The sequence below is a fragment of the Pygoscelis adeliae genome, unplaced genomic scaffold (assembly GCF_000699105.1).
Source record: "Pygoscelis adeliae isolate BGI_AS28 unplaced genomic scaffold, ASM69910v1 Scaffold267, whole genome shotgun sequence".
NCBI lineage: Eukaryota > Metazoa > Chordata > Aves > Sphenisciformes > Spheniscidae > Pygoscelis > Pygoscelis adeliae.
Window position 1 is genome coordinate 2,951,781 of NW_008825150.1, and position 20,586 is coordinate 2,972,366.

Sequence of the window (20,586 nt, forward strand, 5' to 3'; positions counted from 1 at the left end):
CTGGACTTCAAAAAAATGAGTCTTTTGAAGAAGGGTCACTATAGGAAAGGAAACAAGTTACATACATTATTCAATCCTAATATTGGTATATATTTTATAGGCACCAATAACATCTGAACCAAAATATTATAAGTGCTGGAGATGGAAATGAATTTGTAATCACCAGTATATGGCTGAACTCAACCATCAGACTTCTTAAAATGTTGTTGTTGGAATGGCCAAATGAGAAAAAATTAAGCCTATTAAGTTTAAAGGGGCTTTTGCCTTTTCTTTTAAGTGTTCATAAAAGCACAAGCATGAGCTTTGAATTAGGCTAGGGGAAACAAATATCCTTAAAATTGTCAGAAAAAAGTTATTATTACAGTAATGAATCAATCACTGCTTGCTGTGATAGATGATAAGGAAAGACAAAGGAGTCTATTAACACACTCCTCTTAAGGCACTGAAGGAGAAATGTGGTTGTTTAAGTAGGTGTGTCATTTACAACAGCCTTGGGCATCTGAGATGTTCATATAGGATTTGCAGGTATGACACAGGACTTACAAGACTGCTTCCTGGAATGGCAGGAGGAGGTTAGGTGGGATCTCTGGCACTTTTAATGGCACTGGACATCTATGTTTAGGCAACTGAATAGCACCCCAAATGCTGGTAGTCTCAGTTCTCCTTTGGAGGCAACCTTTTTCTCCCTATTGACACCATACTTAGGGGTCTACATTCCTTAATGTGATGCTTTGAACCACCTTGAAGTAAGGTACTATAAGCCTAAAGCTTGAGATAGAAGATTCCTGAAATTGCTAAGTTATGGCAAACTTCAGTGCTAAAAAACAAGATACGGAGTTAGAGACCACTGAGTCCCATTTGTACTAGTAATGCAAAACCAGAATCATCTCATGAAGTGAGACAGTGTGTGAGGTGAAGACAACAAGTTCCTAAGAAATTTTTTCTAATTATTCCTGTGACTTAAAGAACATACTGTCCATTTTCAGAAGCAGTTTGAAATCCAAGTTAGATGCTCTGTTGTAATTGCTCTTCCAGTTTATATAAATAATTTTAATTGAAGACTTCAAGGGAATAGCCAAATGACAGGGCTAAAAAGAATCAATAGTTCTCTTTGTACCTCAAGGAATATTTATGCAAAGTGGAATGGTTTTAATAGGAAAGATTTGTATGCAGTGCTTAATGAATGCTCAGTAGCTTGATAGCTAGGCAACATGGACTCAAGCTCTAACTCCATATCAGGCACAACAGATAGCGACATATGGATTTTTTGCACCTCAGGGAGAACACAAGCAAGGCTATTGAACATCACACCAGCCAACCAAGGAAATCTGACAAGATGCACACAAAGACCATGGATGTAGACAGTAACAGCACATGGTATACAAAATATGGATGCAAATTTTTTAGTCTAGGCTCATCTCTGTCCTGGTTATCATTCAATGAGTACCTAACAAACTAGTGAGTACCAAAAGAATAAAAATACGAAGAAAACACTAAAATAGGAACGTCATGGAGATTAGAATTCAGTAACTTTGTGATAGAAGTGGACACTTTTCCAAGGTCTTTGGTTAACATAAGAAGAAATTTACAGATATTACTGCGACCACTGTAGCAAGTTCATTTTATATGAAAGCAATAGAAACACAAAAAATATAATGGAAAATTAATGTTAGAAAAAATAGCACAAGTATTAAAATTTTCTAGCAACCTAAGTGCTATCTTCTGGTCTATCTATTTACATGCAGAGTTCAATGAATTGCCTACTTTAAAATATGAAAGAAAGGGGGATTGAAAAACAATATCTTTCTGCTACCAAGTTCTTCATTGCTATTAATATTCCTAAAATGCAAGTATTTTTCCTGTCACCATCAAGCATTCAAAACCACAAGTCATATCCCTTCCCCCAGCTAAAGTGACGGTCTCAATACATGATATCAAATAAATAGTAAAATTGGCATTTTTTTCTTTGCTTTCTGTTTGAAACCTCTTAAATATAATGTGGTCATACTTCAGAGCTTTCCTCTGTAACTAGGGGAATAGAAACTTTTATCTTGTAAAATTTAAGCTAAGGTTCACATTTAGTCACCTTTTTAAAAAAAAATAATTAAGAGTTGCACTTTAAAGAAATCTGGTTACGTAGAGTTTCAGGATAAAATTGTGGGGACTAGCAACACTGCATCAGTCTACCTTGGGAAGATTCTCAAAAGTCAGGGTTAATTTTATCCATACACCTCTTGAACAGTTTTGGCATTAGTTATATGACATATGCAAGCTTTTATGGTGAGAAATATAAAGTGGATTGCATAAAGTGGGATGCTGTGTACTGCACAAAGAAAAAAAAGTGAAGTGCAGCCCCTAGATGTCCATTCGTCTCAGCTATGAACTACCAGGGCATCCATTAGCTCCATCCTCATGTGGGATGTAAAGACCACAGCATTCCCATTGCAGTTCCAGTCTCAATGCCCTCTCAATCTCTTCTCCTTGAAAAGCCAAATTAAATTGTGAAATGAAAGAAGACTGGTTTTAGAAAACCAGGTTGAGGTTTTATCAAATGTTTACTCCTGGTTTGGCTTACAAAAAGGAAAATGTAACCAGTATCACTGGTGAAAGAAACTGTAGGTGTCACGGCTGAACAGAGAATGCAATGATTTTGGTTGTACATGATGCAAATATAGTGTTTCTGCTGTGTTTTGCACTGTTTCCTCAGCTGTCTGTGCTGGAGGATGTAGGAACACTAACAGTAAACATAACACAAATCCACACCGACTGGTCAAACATGGGTGGGAGAAATTATCACTCTCCATGACGCCTGAAATATTTTTTGTTATTGCTGTTAGTTATTTTCCAAACAGTTAATTTTCCTTCTCTTAACTCCATGGGATTAATAGCAACATGTGAAGAGAGACAGATCTTCGGTCTTAGCTAGACTGAAATGGGGAGACAAAAGACCACTGCCGCTTCAGATGAAACATCATAGCTTCCAAACAAAGCAAGGGTGTTAAGGAAGGTTGGTTACACAAGCTGTTTTTATGTATGCTGCTCAGCTCTCACAGACCTGCCACATGGCATAAGCTTGCAGCTGTAAGACTGACACTTGATGAGGCCTTGGTATATATTAAAAGAGTGTTTTAGCCTGGAAATGCGTAAGGAAAATGAAAAGATACTCCTTCCTCAGCAGTCCAACGAGTAGCACAATCTCTCATGTTCCTAATGCCATGCCTTACTTTTGGGATGCCAGTCTTCCTGGTGCCACTGGATGAGGTGGTGTCAGGCAGGTGAGCTAACTAAATTTCAGCCAGCTTCTGGTGTCATGGAAATAAAGTTCTACCTATGTGTGTGACCAGTTCTTCACTGAGCTCCTGGTCAGTGAACCTCTTGAGATGACAACTGTGGTAAACAGGCTACCAGGGGGAGGGAATATTGTAAAAGAGAATATTGTCAGATGGATCTTGACTGATAGCACGTGAGAGAGACTTGACCTGTTTGAAAAAGAAGATAGGTACAGTGGTCTGTGGTCATGATATACTGAGTCCTTTAGTGATATTCTGACAATATTCGCATTCCCAGATGACTGCCAAAACAATTATTTTTTTAAAATTTTAACATATTTGCTTCTTCGGAATGAAGGCATTCCTTGTGCATACATAGTTCACCTTTTCTGGTGTTGCTGAAACTGGACAGCTTGCATCTCATCTGATCTGACATTAGGTGAGATAATGGTTTGTTCATCTGAACTGACAATGGACAAACAGGGAACAGAACTAGGGATCTGTTTGAACTTGTAAAAATGCATCCTTCTGCAGATGTCCCCAATTCCTTCTGTCTTGAGTACTCTACTTTTTACAGAGGTTGTGAGATATTAGCCTTACTGTGCAAAAATATGCATGAATGATGACTAGATAATTATTCCCTAAGCTTAGTGATATTTTAGGGTCAACCACCTGATAATGGCTTTAGTTTTGCTCTTATTCAAGAGAACAACAACTTTTATGACTTTGTAGATTAACAAGTGTGCAGTCTCTCCAATTTGCTTACATTTACAGTAACCTCAGCTTCTTGACAAATTCATCATGTATAGAAGATTGTTATGGGTCTTGATGGCAGGCCCATGGAGAGCAGCAAGGCCACGGGTCATTCCTTCCAGTATTTCTAACAGCTGGTTCATTCCCTTTGGAGATCTCTCAGATGCAGTAGAAATTCTAAGTGGTAGATGTGGGACTGATCTCTAGACCTCTGGTTTCTAAGCCTCATGCTAATACAGTTATCTAGAAGTGGTAGATGTCGATTCATCTGGTAGATGTAGACATCTGTCTTGTAGACATCTATATCTGTTAGCTGAACCTTATCTTACATTTATGAATTTTTATCTCTAGAATAGATTAACTAATATAGTGAAGCTACCATTCCTGAGAGAATAGCATCTAAAAAAGCCCAGGTCTGCATTGTTTACAGATGATTTAGAATCTTGGAGCTGGCCAAGTGTATGCTTGGCTCATGAAATGAAAGAGCATGTTTCCCATTTCTCGATTCACACTGTTGAGCTATGACAATTCATCACAGATGTATATACTTTCCTGGAAAGTTCAACCTGCAATGACCACAGCTATTCATCAGTCAGAAGGGTCATCAATAGACTCAATTAATCACTTGTGCACCATGTCTTTGAGCTGTTTCCTGGAAATTTTCACTAAAGGAACTGGAGCTTGCTGAAATGTGCAGAGTGAGACTCTTTCCTGAGCTTGATTATGTGGGAGTGTTTCAGTTTATCTAGTCCACTGAATAACCTTGAGAATTATAGGAGATTTTTTGCCTTTGCAGCGTGAGCTTTTATCTGACTCAGCCGCAGGCCTAAATCTTTGTTTGCCTTAGAACAGCAGCCGTTCAAAATCACCCACTGTATAAAAATCTTTTCATGTAGATGCAGTCTTTTACCAGTGACGCTCACTCAGCATTTTAATGGCATACAGGGGCCCCTTAAATGCAGACAGTTTTCTATTGGCAGCGTGAGGCTTCAGACAAGACAAAGCAAAGACAACCTCTCAGGAAAATGTGTTATCAGCTCCTAGGCTGTCTTGAGGTAGGCAGAGATGCTGTGGAGTGTAATGTTCATATCCAGCAGCTTGATTGAGCTCCAAATGCTAAAACATGTCCTAGAAAGGCATTTGCAATATTATTAACAGCCATTAGCTCACAGATGCTAGATTTACACGAGGGCATAATAACCCTTAGGAATTCTGAAAGATCTGGCAAACAGGATCAGGAATGTAATTTTGGCTCTTTTTGACTCATCCATTGAGACGTGGTTCCTCCGAGTCTGCTTGTGAGGTTTGTTATGGGTCTGGGACAATTATAGCTCTCTTAGTGCCCAGCACTGGGCTCTGAGTGGTGGTGTTAGATCACCAGGACCTCACATATCTCTTGTTGCATCTCCGTGCACTCAGTTTGCCTCACTGCTTTAACTGTTTCATAGCATCACAGCAATGCCAAGTCTCTGTCAGGCAGCTGCTTCCATGTTCCAAGGGATGAAATCCAAAATTGTTTCATTTTGAAACCTGCAGGTGAAATCACTGTGTTGTGATCATGTTAAAGGGTGACAATAAAAACTTACATAGATTCACCCTTCTCTTTGAATAGCATTTGTATCTGACCCCTAAATTAGATTTTGGGTGGAGAAGTAAACCAAAGGTACAATATTAGTTTTCTATTAGCTTGTTTCTTTAACAATTAGGATAAAATACAGCACTGGTCTCTTCAGCCTGTGGCCAAGATCAGGTAAGATGAAGGAGATGGTGTCTTTTCTTCCTTTTTTCCCCATATCTGATGCAGGTCTAAAATGCTAGGATTTTGTTTACCACTTGGCCAAAAAGAAGTATCAGCCTTGCAAGGGAAAGGCTCCAGAGTTGTATTACAGCTGGGAGCACCGGCACCTGTGGTTATCCCTTACACCCAGGTTGCTTCACAGATCATAGTGCCACTATCCTCAAGCTTTCCACTATGATGCCCTACTGCCACAATATGATATTCTGATCATTTATCAAAGCCTCCTATGACTGTGATCATAGCTGGGGTGCACATAAATTGCACACCACCACACAGTTCATGTCAAAAGAATAAATAAAATCTATTTTAAAAGCTCTGTTCGTTGTCCAATGATGCCTACCTAACAAACAAAATGTACATATGTAATTTCACATAGTTTTAAAACATAAGATTTTAACAGCTTTATGAACAAAACGCTATTGATGGAACCTGGGAGGCTTTCATATCTCCAGTTGTTTAGACTGTAAAATGGCTGAATAGGGAGAGAAATCCTACTTCAGGAAGTGTGAAAAGGATTGGATATCAGGAAATACAAGCACATTGCTGAACAGTGCTTTTATAAATATTCTGACCTTAAATATCTTTTTTCATTTTACCATTTTCATATTTAGAAATCACTTCAAATGTTCATAGAAACCATGTTAGACGTCACAATCATTAGCCTGAGATTTTCCAATTACTTTACATCAGAACTCTGTCACTCTTCTCAAAAATGAAGATATTTGAGGCCAGAATTTATTCTGAGATGTAATTTTGTACATATCGGGCTCATATAATTATAGAGTGATTATATATTTGAATGTACATTTCTGTCTTGCATTCTTAATATAGTTGAATTAATTACCTTGGGGAAAAAAGCAATGTTATTTCTATGTATTTTAAAGCACATTTTTCCTATATATTCCCATCACAATCCATGACTACAATAATCACCATCAATAGTATTATGACACCCATATTCAATTTCAACATCAAAATTTAAGTAAGTTGCAAGGATACTCTCTTTTCCAGAGAAAAGAACTCCATATGAAGAAGTTCACTAATAACCAGCCCACACTTCAGACGGATTAGCAAGTAACTATATTTGAGTGCTGGATCTGAGAATGGTAAACCATGACAAGCAAGGAAAATCCCTCATGCAGTGTATTAGATAATATGAAAATATTAGGAAAAATGAAGTTCATGTTACTAAAATCTCCTGAACTTCAGGAAGTCTGTTGTATCCTTTGTTCACTTAACCAGTTAATTTAATTTTGCCTTTGGGAGCCAAATTGCATTAAGTTAAAATGGCAACAAGAATTGAGGATTAAAAAGCTGTTAGACTAATTTTTTTATAAAACCAATGCCAACAATCTATATTCTACTTCTTTCTTACATTTTACTTCTTTATATAAATTATGTGTTTATCTATTTGGCATCAGAAACATCATGCCAGCTGTAATAGAAGACTTGAGGCAAATTGCGGTGTTTTAAAAATAATGTTTTTCACAACCTTCACACTTCCTACTTGTAAAGTCCTGGAGAGTCCTACAGAATAATCTAGAGTTCAGGGTGATTTATTCTGACATACTATAGTCCAGATAATTTTTTTGCTACAACAAAAGAAGGATGAAAGGAAATTTCCAGAAGAATCATTTGGGACTACTCCACCCACATTATTTGTGCCTGTGTGTATGTGTCTGCCTCCTGTACTGTAACACACTAAAAGGATCCTGCTCTACTGCTGTGGTCCATCCACAGTGATCTGTGACAGGCTAGGAAATTCTCCTATATTCACAGTGACTGTCCACCATGAACTTGGTTTTCTGCAGAGGCAACGTAAATCCCAAACTAGCATTTCTTCTATAAAGTCTTGGTGAGAAATGGAAGGAAAAATTATGCACATGTCCCACTACCAATGTGCAGCCTGACTAGTATCTGAGGAACAAGGACGGTGAGAGATGGTGCACAGCGACAGGGTTGCACGAACACAGGACTACAGTCACTGGTAATCAGTTGCACCAGTGGAAATCCCAATTGGATCTAAAGAACAAAGATCTTCACCATGAGAGTGGTTAAGTACCACAGATGCTGTCGGATCTCTGTCCTATAAAATTTCCTAAAGTCCCATGGATGAAGCCCTGAGCAACCTGATCCAACCACGAACTTAGCCCTGCTTTGAGCAGGAGGTTGGTGACTGGAGGTCCCTGTCAACTGAAATTATTCTATTATTCTCTGATTGTCTTCTCCTACAGGAGATGATAGCTGGTTTGGAAACTGAGTTCATCTTCCTCCAAAAATGTTTCATCCATATATAGACCTGATGTGACCCTCCAAACCTTTAAGACAGTGGTTTGCAGTCTTTATCAATCTGTGGACATGAAAATATTTCCAGTGATAGTCCAGATCTTAAAAGCAGCTTTAAATCTCTTCAGAAGAAGTTTCTTTTATTTAGTTAGTTTTCACAGATTCTTTATTAGTAGGTCACAGATGCCTACGTGTCCATATGCCACACTGAAAACTCTGATTTTGATGGTTCTAATGAGAACAATGTTGGATCAGACTCGACTTTGATTATCTTGCAAAACCATTCTTTCTAAAGAAATAAATTTTCACTTAGTAGTCTCTCTGCCTGTCTCTTTTTCTTTCCATGCACAGACTCCCCTTGAGTAAACAGCCTATAAACCAAAGAACATCACATCCCATTTTTACGTAGGAGAATGCAGAGATCTTTTCTCCCTTAAAATATAGTGAAATAGGAAAAATAAGCTACTTGGCATTATTAGAAAGAAAAATTATGTCCTGGTTAAACCACAACAAATTACAAGAAAGTTTCATCTGAGAAGTTTATCTTATTGAGCAGACATATTAATCATTAACACAGAAAGTAATATGGAAAAACGTATGCATTCATGGAGAGAGTGAGACTCAGAAATCTATGTCTCATTCTACTTCTCATATAAAAGAACAGAGGAACCATCTTAATTACCTGTTTCCATTTTCCCATCTTGTGCTGCAGGCCCATCAGGAATTACACTCTTCACCTGGAGAAACTCATCTGGCTCATCCCCACCAATGATGGTAAATCCAAAACCCATGTTGCTTTTCTTAAGAGTTGTGCTGAGGAAAGTCCCCTTCAGCTGTGATGCATCACGGGTGAAGAGTGGTTTTTCTACATCAGTCAACACAAACAAGAAAGACAAAAGTTCTTATCTAGTCACAACACAGCGGGGGCAGCAGATAACAATATTGGCTGACAGCAGGTGACAGTGTATGAAAATCAAGGAAATAAGGAGTGCAGGTATTCCAGGAACAAAATATTTGTGAGTTCTTATATTAATACAAAGCTTAAAACATATTTCTTATTTATGCCAGATCAGCCATAAGTGGGGAGTTATAAATGTTCTTTCATATTAGACATACATTTAGAAGTAGATATTGTGTAGGTAAAATAATTACAACAATAAAAATGATCTGTGAGGTAATTTTAAAACCTCTTTCCTAACCTATAATTTCAGCTTTGTCTACAAAGTAATGCATTCTCCATTATTTCCTTCCCACCCGCAATAAGGAAAATAACCCCTGAATATCTTACTCCAATTGTTAAGAAGCAGTGCTAAATATTAGGTGAGCTTTTCTTTCCAAACACGTGGGGTTTTGGCATCCCACAAGTGACAGACGTAACTGCTGTGCAACCTTTGCATTCCCTCTCCGCGTGCCTCGGTGTGCAGTGTGGGCAGTGGGGGGCTCCCCGTGCCTCTCTCCCGTGCTGCGCTTGGTGAGGAAGGGTGGGAGGAAGGTGCAAAGGTTGTGACTTCAACTGCTCTCGCTACGCCCGCAGCAGTGGGGCTGAGCTGGCTGGCAGCGGAGGACATACCGTGCAGCCTGCACGTCCCGGTGGGGTCACGCCGGCACTGGGACAGGTCATTCACGCTGCGGGACCTTTTGGGAGCGGGGCGCGGGTGGGCGAGTTTGGGTCTAGGTAAGGTTGATGAGGAGCTTTCTACTGTTACAAAGGAGAACAAGCCTCATTCTCTGGCTATAACCTTATGTTAAAATTTATTCGTCTCTACCAATACCGTTTGCTGCTCATACAGCTCATTTTAAGCACATTAATTTTTATGTTACCAAGAAGCTGTATTCTTGTAAACTCCTATAACACAGTGCTTGAGGCTTTTAACTTAATTGATGTTTGCTAGATGAGCTAGCTTAGAAACATACCAAGCATCAATTAATGGTAATTTAGAGAAAGTACAATTAATTATTTCAGTGTTGCCAACCTCGGGTGCTCAAGAGAGAGTTGTACATGCCCAAGAATAGAATTTATGATTTTATTTAGAAAATTACTTTGGGGCTTTTACTGTGCTTTCTGTTTCTCAGCCTTTAGGAAACACTAAGGTGTTTCCTAAACTACTACTACTTTTCCATCTTTTCTCTGCGCCTCTGAAGGTTAGAGTATTTTAGGTGGCCCATGAGTCCCGCAACTCTGGGAGCTCAGACATTTACGGGAGAAAAACGCTAGGAGACAGGTGATAACACTGTGAGAATTGGCAACACTACTCTTTTAATCAGACTATGACAAAATCATTGTCACATAAACAGGAGAGCAGGATCTTTCATCTTAACTAAGATAGCTGACACGGTACTGTACCTCGGAAACCTTGGGCCTGCATAGGCTTTGTTCCAAGTTCTGCGTTGGGCATGTTATGCTGCTGTAGCTTCCTTTTTGCTTCTAGGACAGGGTTTTCAAATTGTGTTCTTCTATTTACGTGGCTGGAAAAAATTTGGTTTTGATTAAAAACTGGGTTCAGTTGGGGAAAATGATCATTTTCACAGTAGGATGCTGTATGTGACTTAGGTGTGTGGGGTTGCAAGAGTGAAACAATTATGAAACCCCAATGGGCCTGAGCATGTCCCTTATACTCCAGACAATTTTGTTGGGCATGAGAAATGCACAATCTAGTGCACTGCGTAATGAACAGCACTGAGAAGTGTCCTATCATTTCAATATGCTGAACTCTGCTACAGACGAATGGTTTTGATCTATGGGACTACATATTAAATATCAGTACTGCTGAAGCATGCTACAACGACAGTTTTTCATGTCTTTAGTACAAGCATTGTTCTGTGCATGATTCAAAGGATCTGAACCAGTTTTGTGCATTATTATCGATTAGCTGTAAGTGAAATTACTTAATCGCTTATAGAAAAGGTAAAGCCTAGAACACAGAGTGTTTTTATGATCGCAGCTTAGGAATAAATCTAACATAGGAAATAAACTGAAGATGATTTCTTTTTAATTCTATGGTATATATCTGCTCAGCTGTACAGCAAAATCAGAAGTCAGATGGTAGATTAGAACTACATAGATAAATATATGAAATATAAGAAAAGTTAATGTACACATTTTTTTCTTGATATTTTACATTTCCTACAACAGGTCAGTAAGTACATCTCTGTCATTATACCACTAATTTTCTGTATTGTGTTTAGAACTACTATCTTAACTACATACTCTCATCATATCCTTGATTTTAATTCTTTAATTTGAAGCATAGATTTTATCAATCAATCAATGAGTAATCCTAAATCCTGTCCTGTGATATGTTTCACAAGTTTTCTGAAGAAGGCAAAACAATTTAGTAGGCTGCATGGAACAATTCCGCAAGATAGGATCGTGATAGGATCACAACTGAGAAAAGGCGCTTGTGCTGCGAACGTTGCTCTGGGGAAACAAATACATACGTACAGAAGGGCAGGTTTTCAAACATGTCACTCCTTATTTGTTCTCACTGAGCTATTATGTATTGAATTCTTCTGAAAATCCAATCCCAATCATGGGCTTTAAGAACTTGGAGAGGTGACCTGGGAACTTTTGAAATGCTGAGATCCTAAAAAGGGTTGAATACCTTCAATTTATATTGAAATGACCTTTTATGCCACATTAAACACTTTTCAGGTCCCTTGGGATTCAGATCCTACCACTGCTTCAAAGAAAGTAAGTGGAATTGCCACTAAGAAGTGAGGTAGAGGAAAGGCAGCAAGTCCTATGGGAGTGCAATACACTTGGAAAATCAGGATTTAGTGGCCAGAGCTAATGCAATGAAAAGATTTCCAGTCATGTAAAAGAATATTTGATTTAATGAGAGGAAGTAAATGTGATAAATCCTGGAGCTGCTACTTTGTTAACATGGCTATAACTCATTCAAGTGGCTGCTAACTTACTCTTGTACTCTAAAATTTTGATTAAGAGTTTTCTTGTAAATTTCAATCTGTGCTGCAGACAGAGAAAGTCCCTTTTGTTTCTTTCCTTCTTCAGACAGGCTGTTTAAGATTGTAGGCTTTCCTTTCCTAGACTTTTGCTTTCTAGTTAGACCACGCTGCAGTTGTTGTCAGGGTCTTCAGCACCTTAGTCTATTGCAAACCTAGAAACATATGATGGAAGGGAGACAAACTTCACCAGTTAAAAATGGAGAAACACAAGACTTACATGCATTAAATAGGGTAATTATGAACTACTAACATAAGCATTAAAAAGGTCATTTTCATGCTACCACCTATCATGTGATGTATTTCAATATTGTAAAGGAAATATTACTTTTGCCATTACACAAGGCAGTGATGAAACATCATGTGAAATACTACATAAAGTTCTGAACACACATGACCAAATAAAATGAGTCCATAGAAAAGGTTTTACAGGAAGACCAGTAAAAGAGAGAGTCTTCTATGATAGAAGACCAAAGGAGGTTTAACTTTTTATTCAAGCAGAATTAATTCTGATATATAATTGCATTCTATGAATACATTTGGAATTAAATACTAGAATGTATTAAAGATGTCAGGATTTCAGACTTGAAATCTGTAGGTTTCTTACAAGCCGAAGTGTGAAATTACGAAACAGCTTCCAACAGCAGATACGGGGTAAAATATCTACCTTGTTTTATGTCAGCATTTGATAAGGTTAAAAACAGGGTTACTACACAGTGGGTTGAGTTGCTTCAACATAGGGATCACATCTTATTTTAGAGGCTCTAAAGTATCCTGCCCTGGTCTTCAGCTGCCCTTCCAGAATAGCATGGGTTTCCCATAGCTTTTGTGCCATATTATGCAGATGTAATGGATATCCAAGATCACACTACAGATCTGCATTTAGGACCTTGAACTATGCTTAGTGTCATGCTGTAATTTCAGAGCACATCTCAGTGCCGCAGGAGGCCCCTTGCAGACCTAAGTTACAACTTATATGTGGTTCTGTGATATAAAAAAAGATGGGATTTTAGCTAATATAGGATGTGTTCATGGCTCAAGGAACATCAGTTCCTGTGGTACTGACATCACAGCTAGAATCTGTTATCCACTGCCTCTCTACAGTTTCTAGGTAGAGTTTAAGTTGTGCTTTACTCCATTTACACAGAAATGTCTTCAGTAATGGCCATCTTGAAAATGACCTTTTTGTCCTAGCAGATCAGACAGAAAGACTAGCAGAGGTACTTGAAGCATCTCAAGTTGTTGGTGCAACCTTAATAATTCTTAGCTCCAATTTATTCCCATATTTTTACTGTTTTATAGTAGCGCGCAGTCTCAAAAGCACAGTGTGAGAATTCCAACAAATTCAAACAACTGCATTAAATATTGTGTCCAAGAGGAGTCAAAGAAAAGAAAATTATACTGATAATCACTCATTTTTATCAGTCAGTAACACTGGATTTATGCTCCTAGACTGATGAGACATGAAACAGCTCCCTTTCATACAATTTTAAGTGCTATACAGCTTCACGGCTAAATCAGAAAAATTGCTACTGATGAGTTTACCTGAGAAAGAAGTTATTAAGCTAAGTAGTTCCCTTGAAAGGACATTCTAGCCTTTCATCTAGCTACTTCAACTGCATACAAAACAGATATTACTAATCTAGACCTTAATAAGACAAGCCAAATGCGAGTTTTACAGATAGTTACAAAGACGTGCTTTTGTGGTTAAAATAGATTTTGGTTGTGATCCAAAAATATATTGCTCATTGCTCATAGTATCTAATTCAGTGAGCATTTATATCTTCACTTTTCTTCCTGTATTTTATCCAGTGCATATTAAATATAAAAGCCTAATCCAAAGAAAAGAATCCATCTAATTTCTCCTAGTGCCATCGTGGCTGTACAGAAGAATCATGCTGCCTTTTGTTTGTTTTCTAGTCCTAGGAACCTTGAATTTCCCTCTGCAGAGAAGAAGGGGTAGTCAGTGCTGCTGTCCTCTGCTGGCTCGCCATGTGTAAACTGGGGACAACCCCTCAGAGGTAGGATTTGGTTTTGGGCTGCATTTAGCTGTGAAGTTGAAATAGTGTCTCTTGTGTTATGAGTAGATACTGTCACCACCAGCCAGCCTATAAGACATAAGCACCATTCTGCCATGTCATCAGTGAATGTGGCCAGGCTGAGTTGTTTCTGTGATGGAGTTTCACATTAGATGTGCTTAAGACAACTGAAACACATTCTTAGGAGATTTATGGGCAGTAATGCCTAGTATGCAGATTTTAGTTGACGGCCAAGATACTGAGCCTTGCCAAAATGGTAGGACATCTAAGCATGTGCATCAGAGCAGGAGTTTAACCTATCTCCTTTTCTTAGCTACTTTAATGTATGAGGTTTTTTGGTAGTTTGTGATTCTAACTTTTGGAATTGTTGCCTATAACCCACCAAAGTAATTCTGAGGATCAGGATGCCTGATGACATTCTGATGCACAACTTGTTAGCGCCTAACTCCTCTTTACATTCACATTTTTCAGTTACTAATACTTCATAATGACAAAAAGATCTGAAATAAGTTTTTCTATTTGAGTAGGAACAGAGTGTTGTCAGAAATTGTAAGTCAAGGAGGTATATTTTTCCAGAATAAATACCTGTATGGCTAATTTAGCTGTTCTATTAAGGAGACCATGTCTGGAAATTGAGCTCTGTGTTGTAGTTAATCATCTTTAAAGGGGGAAATAATCTTTTGGCAATTAGAATGCTGAAAGACCCAGCGCACTTTAATAATCACATTCTCTCCATAGCCCTGCACAGCTAAGTGCTGCTAGTTCTTAGTTTATAAATTAAGAGAAAAATACATGGAAGTTAACCTACGTATAGCAAACACTTCTCATTTATGTCAAATGTCTACACCTTACAAATGAAGCCTGGACCTGCATAACAAGGCAAATGAAAATTTTAATAATGTCTCACACCTACATTCATGCAAGATTAAGAGAGGAAGTTATACTGGGGACCTTATTTTTTAACAGAACTTACAGATATATTGTGATTAGTCTTTATTAACTTTGCTTGCAAGACCTTTGAGGTTTTTCTTTGTTTCTTTTTTAGCTTTTCCTCTGGTCTCAGAGTATTGGAGCTGAGCATGGCTGGCCCATGTAAGGTGAACCTGAGTCTGTCTGCCTCATTGCTCATCCTTACAAACTTCCCATGGGATACAAATATTTCAGCGAGCAGAGTACAGGCCCTTCTTTCACCTGCATGTAAAGTTGGACTGGACTTGAATGTGTGAAAGTTCATAACCTAACTTTTCATGATTTACCCACTTTTACGACATAATTAAGAGAGTTTATCGTAATCTGATTTTATCTAGTTAAAAATGAACTCATCTGTTGAATACTGCTAATAAAAAAAGGTGTGACTGCCACTTTTTAGCATGAAAAATGGAGAGCAATCTTTGTTTCAAACTTATTGAGCTCAGACAGCAAATTAAAGTACAGCTACATTTTACTGACTATAAAACTCCTTATGAAGTTAGTGCGGCTGCAGTTTTAATGCCATCCTGTGAAGATCCATTCCACTTCTAAAAACCTCTGAGCCTGCAGTAGGTTTGATATTTCTTTCCACAAATCTTATCTGTGGTAGGATTAATAAATTTGGCACTAACAGCCTTAAAGTATGTAATTGCATAATAACATCTGGGCCTGGTGCCTTGCGCCTGTTTACCTGTGGATGGACATGAAATGGAGATAAATACTGGTTCTTTTTCTGACTCACCGGTGAGCCTCACCAGTGCCAGAATGCCTTGAGCTGTGCTAACAACAAAGCGGGGTCTCAGTAAGAGATTAATGCACAGAAATTGCACAACACCTGTTAGTCACCAAAATGCGCTAAAACCCACTGGGGCAGAAGACTCTTACACCCAGCAGCTGCATAATGCATTTCTGCACGTGCAGAAATCTTCAGAGGGGGTTAAGTACAAAAAGATATGTGAACTCCAGCCCTTAGTTACTTCGGGACATCATAAAAGAACTCAGGCATAAAGAGAGAGGGTAATTTAATGGCATTACATAGGGACTTCAAAAATTTACTCATCTTTTTCTTCAATCTGGACTGACTAAGCTGATTTGGGCTGAGCAGCAAAGCAGATGGGGCTGCTGGCTCTTTCACCTGAGGGCAGAGAACAAGCCGGGGACAAAGAAGCAGAGCAGGTGCTACTGCATTTGGAGAATGGGACAGAAGGAGTCAGCAGGGCAGTGGCCAAACAGTGTTTTCATTTGTTTGTTTGCTTTCTAGGAGGGCTAGAGAAGGTGCATGGGCATCCACAAGCTGCTGCTGCTATAGCAGTGAAGAAAAGGGAATCAATCTTTCAACCCATCAGAAACCAGATATTTTTTTGAGCTCCCTGTCAAGCTCTACCCTGTGCAAGTTAATAGTAGCTTATCCTGAGGTCTGGAAAAGCTGCAGCCCTAATACCTGTCCAGAGTGATCTTGCAGTCAACGTGTTGGTATGGATTTGAGAGACCAAGGGAGTAATGTGACACAAACTAAAATTTTCTGTTTTGTATGAAACAACTAGAATAAATGTACTGCTTAAACGGCAGGATTTTAAATTGAGATTTTAGGTCAGGGGCCATCTTCTCTAAAGATGCTTCTTGTTTAATAAAAGGAACTAATGGATGGATCTTTCTCAACCTTTCAAGTGCTGTCTGCACAGTGAAGGGGAGTGGCTTTCTGCCTCCTCTGCTATATAGTTTGTGTAGAGAGCAGAGTGAGAACTGACCACTCTGAACTGGTATCACAATTTTGAATCTAGATTCACTTTGCATAAGTCTCATTCACTCTGTTAAGCTAAAAAGCAGAGAAAATCATCTCTCTGATTTACTTGTTTTATGTAGGAACTGGCCAGAACAGGTTCTACCTAGTACTTCAAACAAAAGCTTGCTGTTGCCCTTTGAACAGAGGAGTAAGAATCTTTTTTTCTTGTTTCATGACTAAAATAAAATCTGAAAAAAATGAAAGCAAGGATTGTGCTGTGAAAAAAGAAATTTATATTATCTTATTTTCAGCTGCACTTTTAAGTACAAAATAAACCACAACATCCCTAAAATTTTATATGCAGTGCATAAATAACCTGCCTTCTGGTACAAACAGTGTAAACATCGGATTTGCAGCAAGGAAGGACTACCCAGAAAAGGATCTTAACTGAGCTGAAATGATTATGCTTTGCTCTCTTCATTGATTAACAAGATCTCTACCTCACTGGATATCCAAATCTTACGTAGAAAATAAAACATATCTTTAGTGTGTATGATCTTTGTACAAGCATTAGCTGGAATGATACCATGCAATCAGACCCTGGAGAAAGAGAATGACTGAATGCCTGAGTCACTGATTTGAGACACATTGAATATATTTGGACACATTAGCTGTATTGATGACTCAGAATTCCTGGTATACCCTCAGTTTAACACGTCAAGTAATTGCACCCATGCCTTGCCGGGCTAAGCTCTGCAGAGGATACTAGTATTAGGTTATGACATATTAACAGCAACTTAATATTGAACTTGAGAACTTACTCAACATAATAAGTGCCATAAATGGGATCATCAATTTTCTCCCAGCCATATGGAAGCTCTGAAAAACAAAGAGTTATCTCTTTCAGTAAATGCAGTATGGAATGCTAAGATTCCTAATAATGAAATTGTGGATCTTTGCTGGGTGTTGAGGGAAATAACTTGATAGTGAAACTAGATACAGTCACCAAAGCAAATGCCAAATCTTGAACACACGCCATGGCAGCCACAAGTAGTAGTAACTTGAAAACTGGCATGCAAACACAGATCTCAGTCCCTAGAACAACACATTTTAGTTGAACTACTTTATTGTTCCAACAGCTGTGCCAGCCAACAACTGTAGCACATCTTGTATGACATCACCGCCGGAGGAAGTGAGGGCATTCTGTTTTCCCAAATAGGTACACACAAAAAAAGTACTTTGCTTTTTGGGCTTTTTTCTTTGCTAGGAAAAGTTGGTCTAGAAGGAACGAAAAGAGTTTGCCTCTTGCCATGTGAGTACAGTAAGTATACCTAAATGTTCCTGAGAAGTTTGTACTATTTGTCTCACTGTGATGGCAGTTCCACAGCCACCAAAGGTATCCTGTTCCAAAGCTTAGTTTTATATCAGGGACATCGGAGTACATAGTAGTACGTGGGAGTACAAACCAAAATAACATGTTATAGCATCTTCTGGCCATAAAACTAATTACATTTTGCAGAAATAGAGATCCCTAAAACATTCCTGTATTAACAATTAAAATGTTAAATACATTAATTTTATGATCTTGAAAATTAATCTGTGTTCATGTACAAGCAAACTGTCATATATATATATTCATGTACATCCATACATGTTTTATTATCATTCACACTGAATGCTTAACAAATTATTATACTCCCAACAGAACTTCATCCTGTGTTTAAAAGGCACCAGACGGATGTGACAAGTATCTCAGTTGACACGAACAGAGTAAAAACCTCAGTGCCAGATGTAATGACTTTGATGGAGAAGACTCACAAAAGGATGGGCATTCCCATCACACACAGGTATCGATTTCTGTGCAGTTAAAGACTATGGCATAATATATGGGGACTGGTACTGAGATTCTATAAGGAAATTTGATTCTGGAATTTCTTATCCAGATTTTTTTTCCTTTTTAAACTCAGTTGCACTTTTAAAGTAACTTTTCGGAGACAATGAGTACTGAACTAGACAGAGCAGAACTGATGTAACTCATACTGAACAGAGTTATTAAACTGGCCATAAAGAAGTACTCCTGGATGATTTGAGCTTCTTTTCTTTTTCAGTAACAATGTGCATAGACAATTATTGATGTGCTCTAAAAGGCAAATAGGGAAGTAAAGCCTGACTGGCAATAGAAAGATTAAAGAGTTAAAAAACAATTTTAAGAAATGGCTTCATCTCTGCTTGTTACTTCTCATTTAAATGCCTCTGTAATAGCTGATCCTTTCTTGAGTGAACCTGCTTAGACAGCTGTAGTCTTCATGTCACATTGCCCTCAGAGGATGTTCCTGCTCAGCCTATTCCAGTACTGCAATGAAGGATACAACCTTCTGCCAGAGACAGGCAGATGAGGAACTCCACATTACTTTTTTTGTAATGAAAAGCTCAAGGACTTTCTTAGTGTTGATACTCAAATTTTCCTATTATTTTTACAATATTGTTAGCTTTGAAGTCTTCACAAGTCTGCACTCTGAACTGCTTTTGTCAGGACTATTTTGTTATTGTCACTTCATAGGAATAAATGCAGCATAAGGTATTTAAGCAGATCACAGAATCACAGAACAGTTGAGGTTGGAAGAGACCTCTGGAGATTGTCTAGCCCAACCCCTCTGGTCAAAGCAGAGGTCACCTAGACCAGGTTGCTCAGTACCATCTCCAGCCAGCTTTCGAATATCTCCAAGGATGGAGACTCCACAACCTCTCTGGGCAACTCCTTCAAGTGTTTGATCACCCACAGAGTGAAGAAGTTTTTTCTTATGTTTAAGCAGAATTTCCTGTATTTCAGTTTGTACTCTTTACCTCCTGTCCTGTCACTGGGCACCACTGAAAAAAGCCTGGTTCTGTCTTCCTTGCACCCTCTCTTCAGATGTTTATTTAGATTGATAAGATCCCCCTGAGCCTTCTCTTCTCCAGGCCAAACAGTCCCAGCTCTCTCAGCCTCCCTTTACAGGGAGATGTTCTAGTCCCTTAATCATCTTAGTGGCCCTTCACTGGGCTCTCTCCCGTATGTCCATGTCTATCTTGTACTGGTGAGCCCAGAACTGGATCCAGAACTCCACCTGTGTCTCACCAGTGCTGAGTAAAGGGGAAGGATCATCTCTCTTGATCTGCTGGCAATGCTCTGTCAAATGCAGCCCAGGAGGCTGTTGGCCTGCTTTGTTGCAAGGGCATGTCACTGGCTCATTTTCAAGTCACCAAGCATTAGAAAGCCCTGGTGTTGCTCTTGCCCCGCCCAGAATTTTGATAAAATCTGTAGGAGATTGACCCTACAATGATTCCCACAAAGTCCTGTATATCCTGAGACAAGACTGTGGGTTGCAATACATAAATATTCAAAAAGAAAGCAGCTGATGCACAAATCCTGTACTGCCCCTACAGTAAATTTCATTCCCAATGCACGCACGATAAATAAGGCTCCTCTTAATAATTTACTATGAAAAATAATACTCTTATATAACCCTATGACATCATAGAATAAATATAAAGTATTAGTTTAAATACAGTAGGTACATTTTATTTTCATGTAACCTTGCAAGGATTTCCTTAATCTAATTAACTTCATGTTGCTTTCATATCTGGCCATCAAAAATTACACTCCCTTAGAAAAAAATTAGGCAGGTACCAGTAAAATCTGTACAGACTTAAAAATACACATAAACATGCGCACACACACATAAATGTGTGCACAGGTCCCTTTTCCAAAGTGTATTAGTAGACAGAGTTTTTTCGAACTACAAAATA

General features: G+C 38.5%; 1 protein-coding gene across 1 annotated transcript in view; it reads right to left on the reverse strand.

The window, feature by feature from the left end:
* Positions 1 to 20,586, reverse strand: part of MAGI2 (membrane associated guanylate kinase, WW and PDZ domain containing 2) — a 527,738-nt gene that overhangs the window by 143,660 nt on the left and 363,492 nt on the right. The window contains 3 exon segments of the mRNA XM_009328383.1: positions 8,789 to 8,971; positions 10,451 to 10,572; positions 17,622 to 17,679. Of these exon segments, the coding sequence (XP_009326658.1) occupies positions 8,789 to 8,971; positions 10,451 to 10,572; positions 17,622 to 17,679 (363 nt within the window).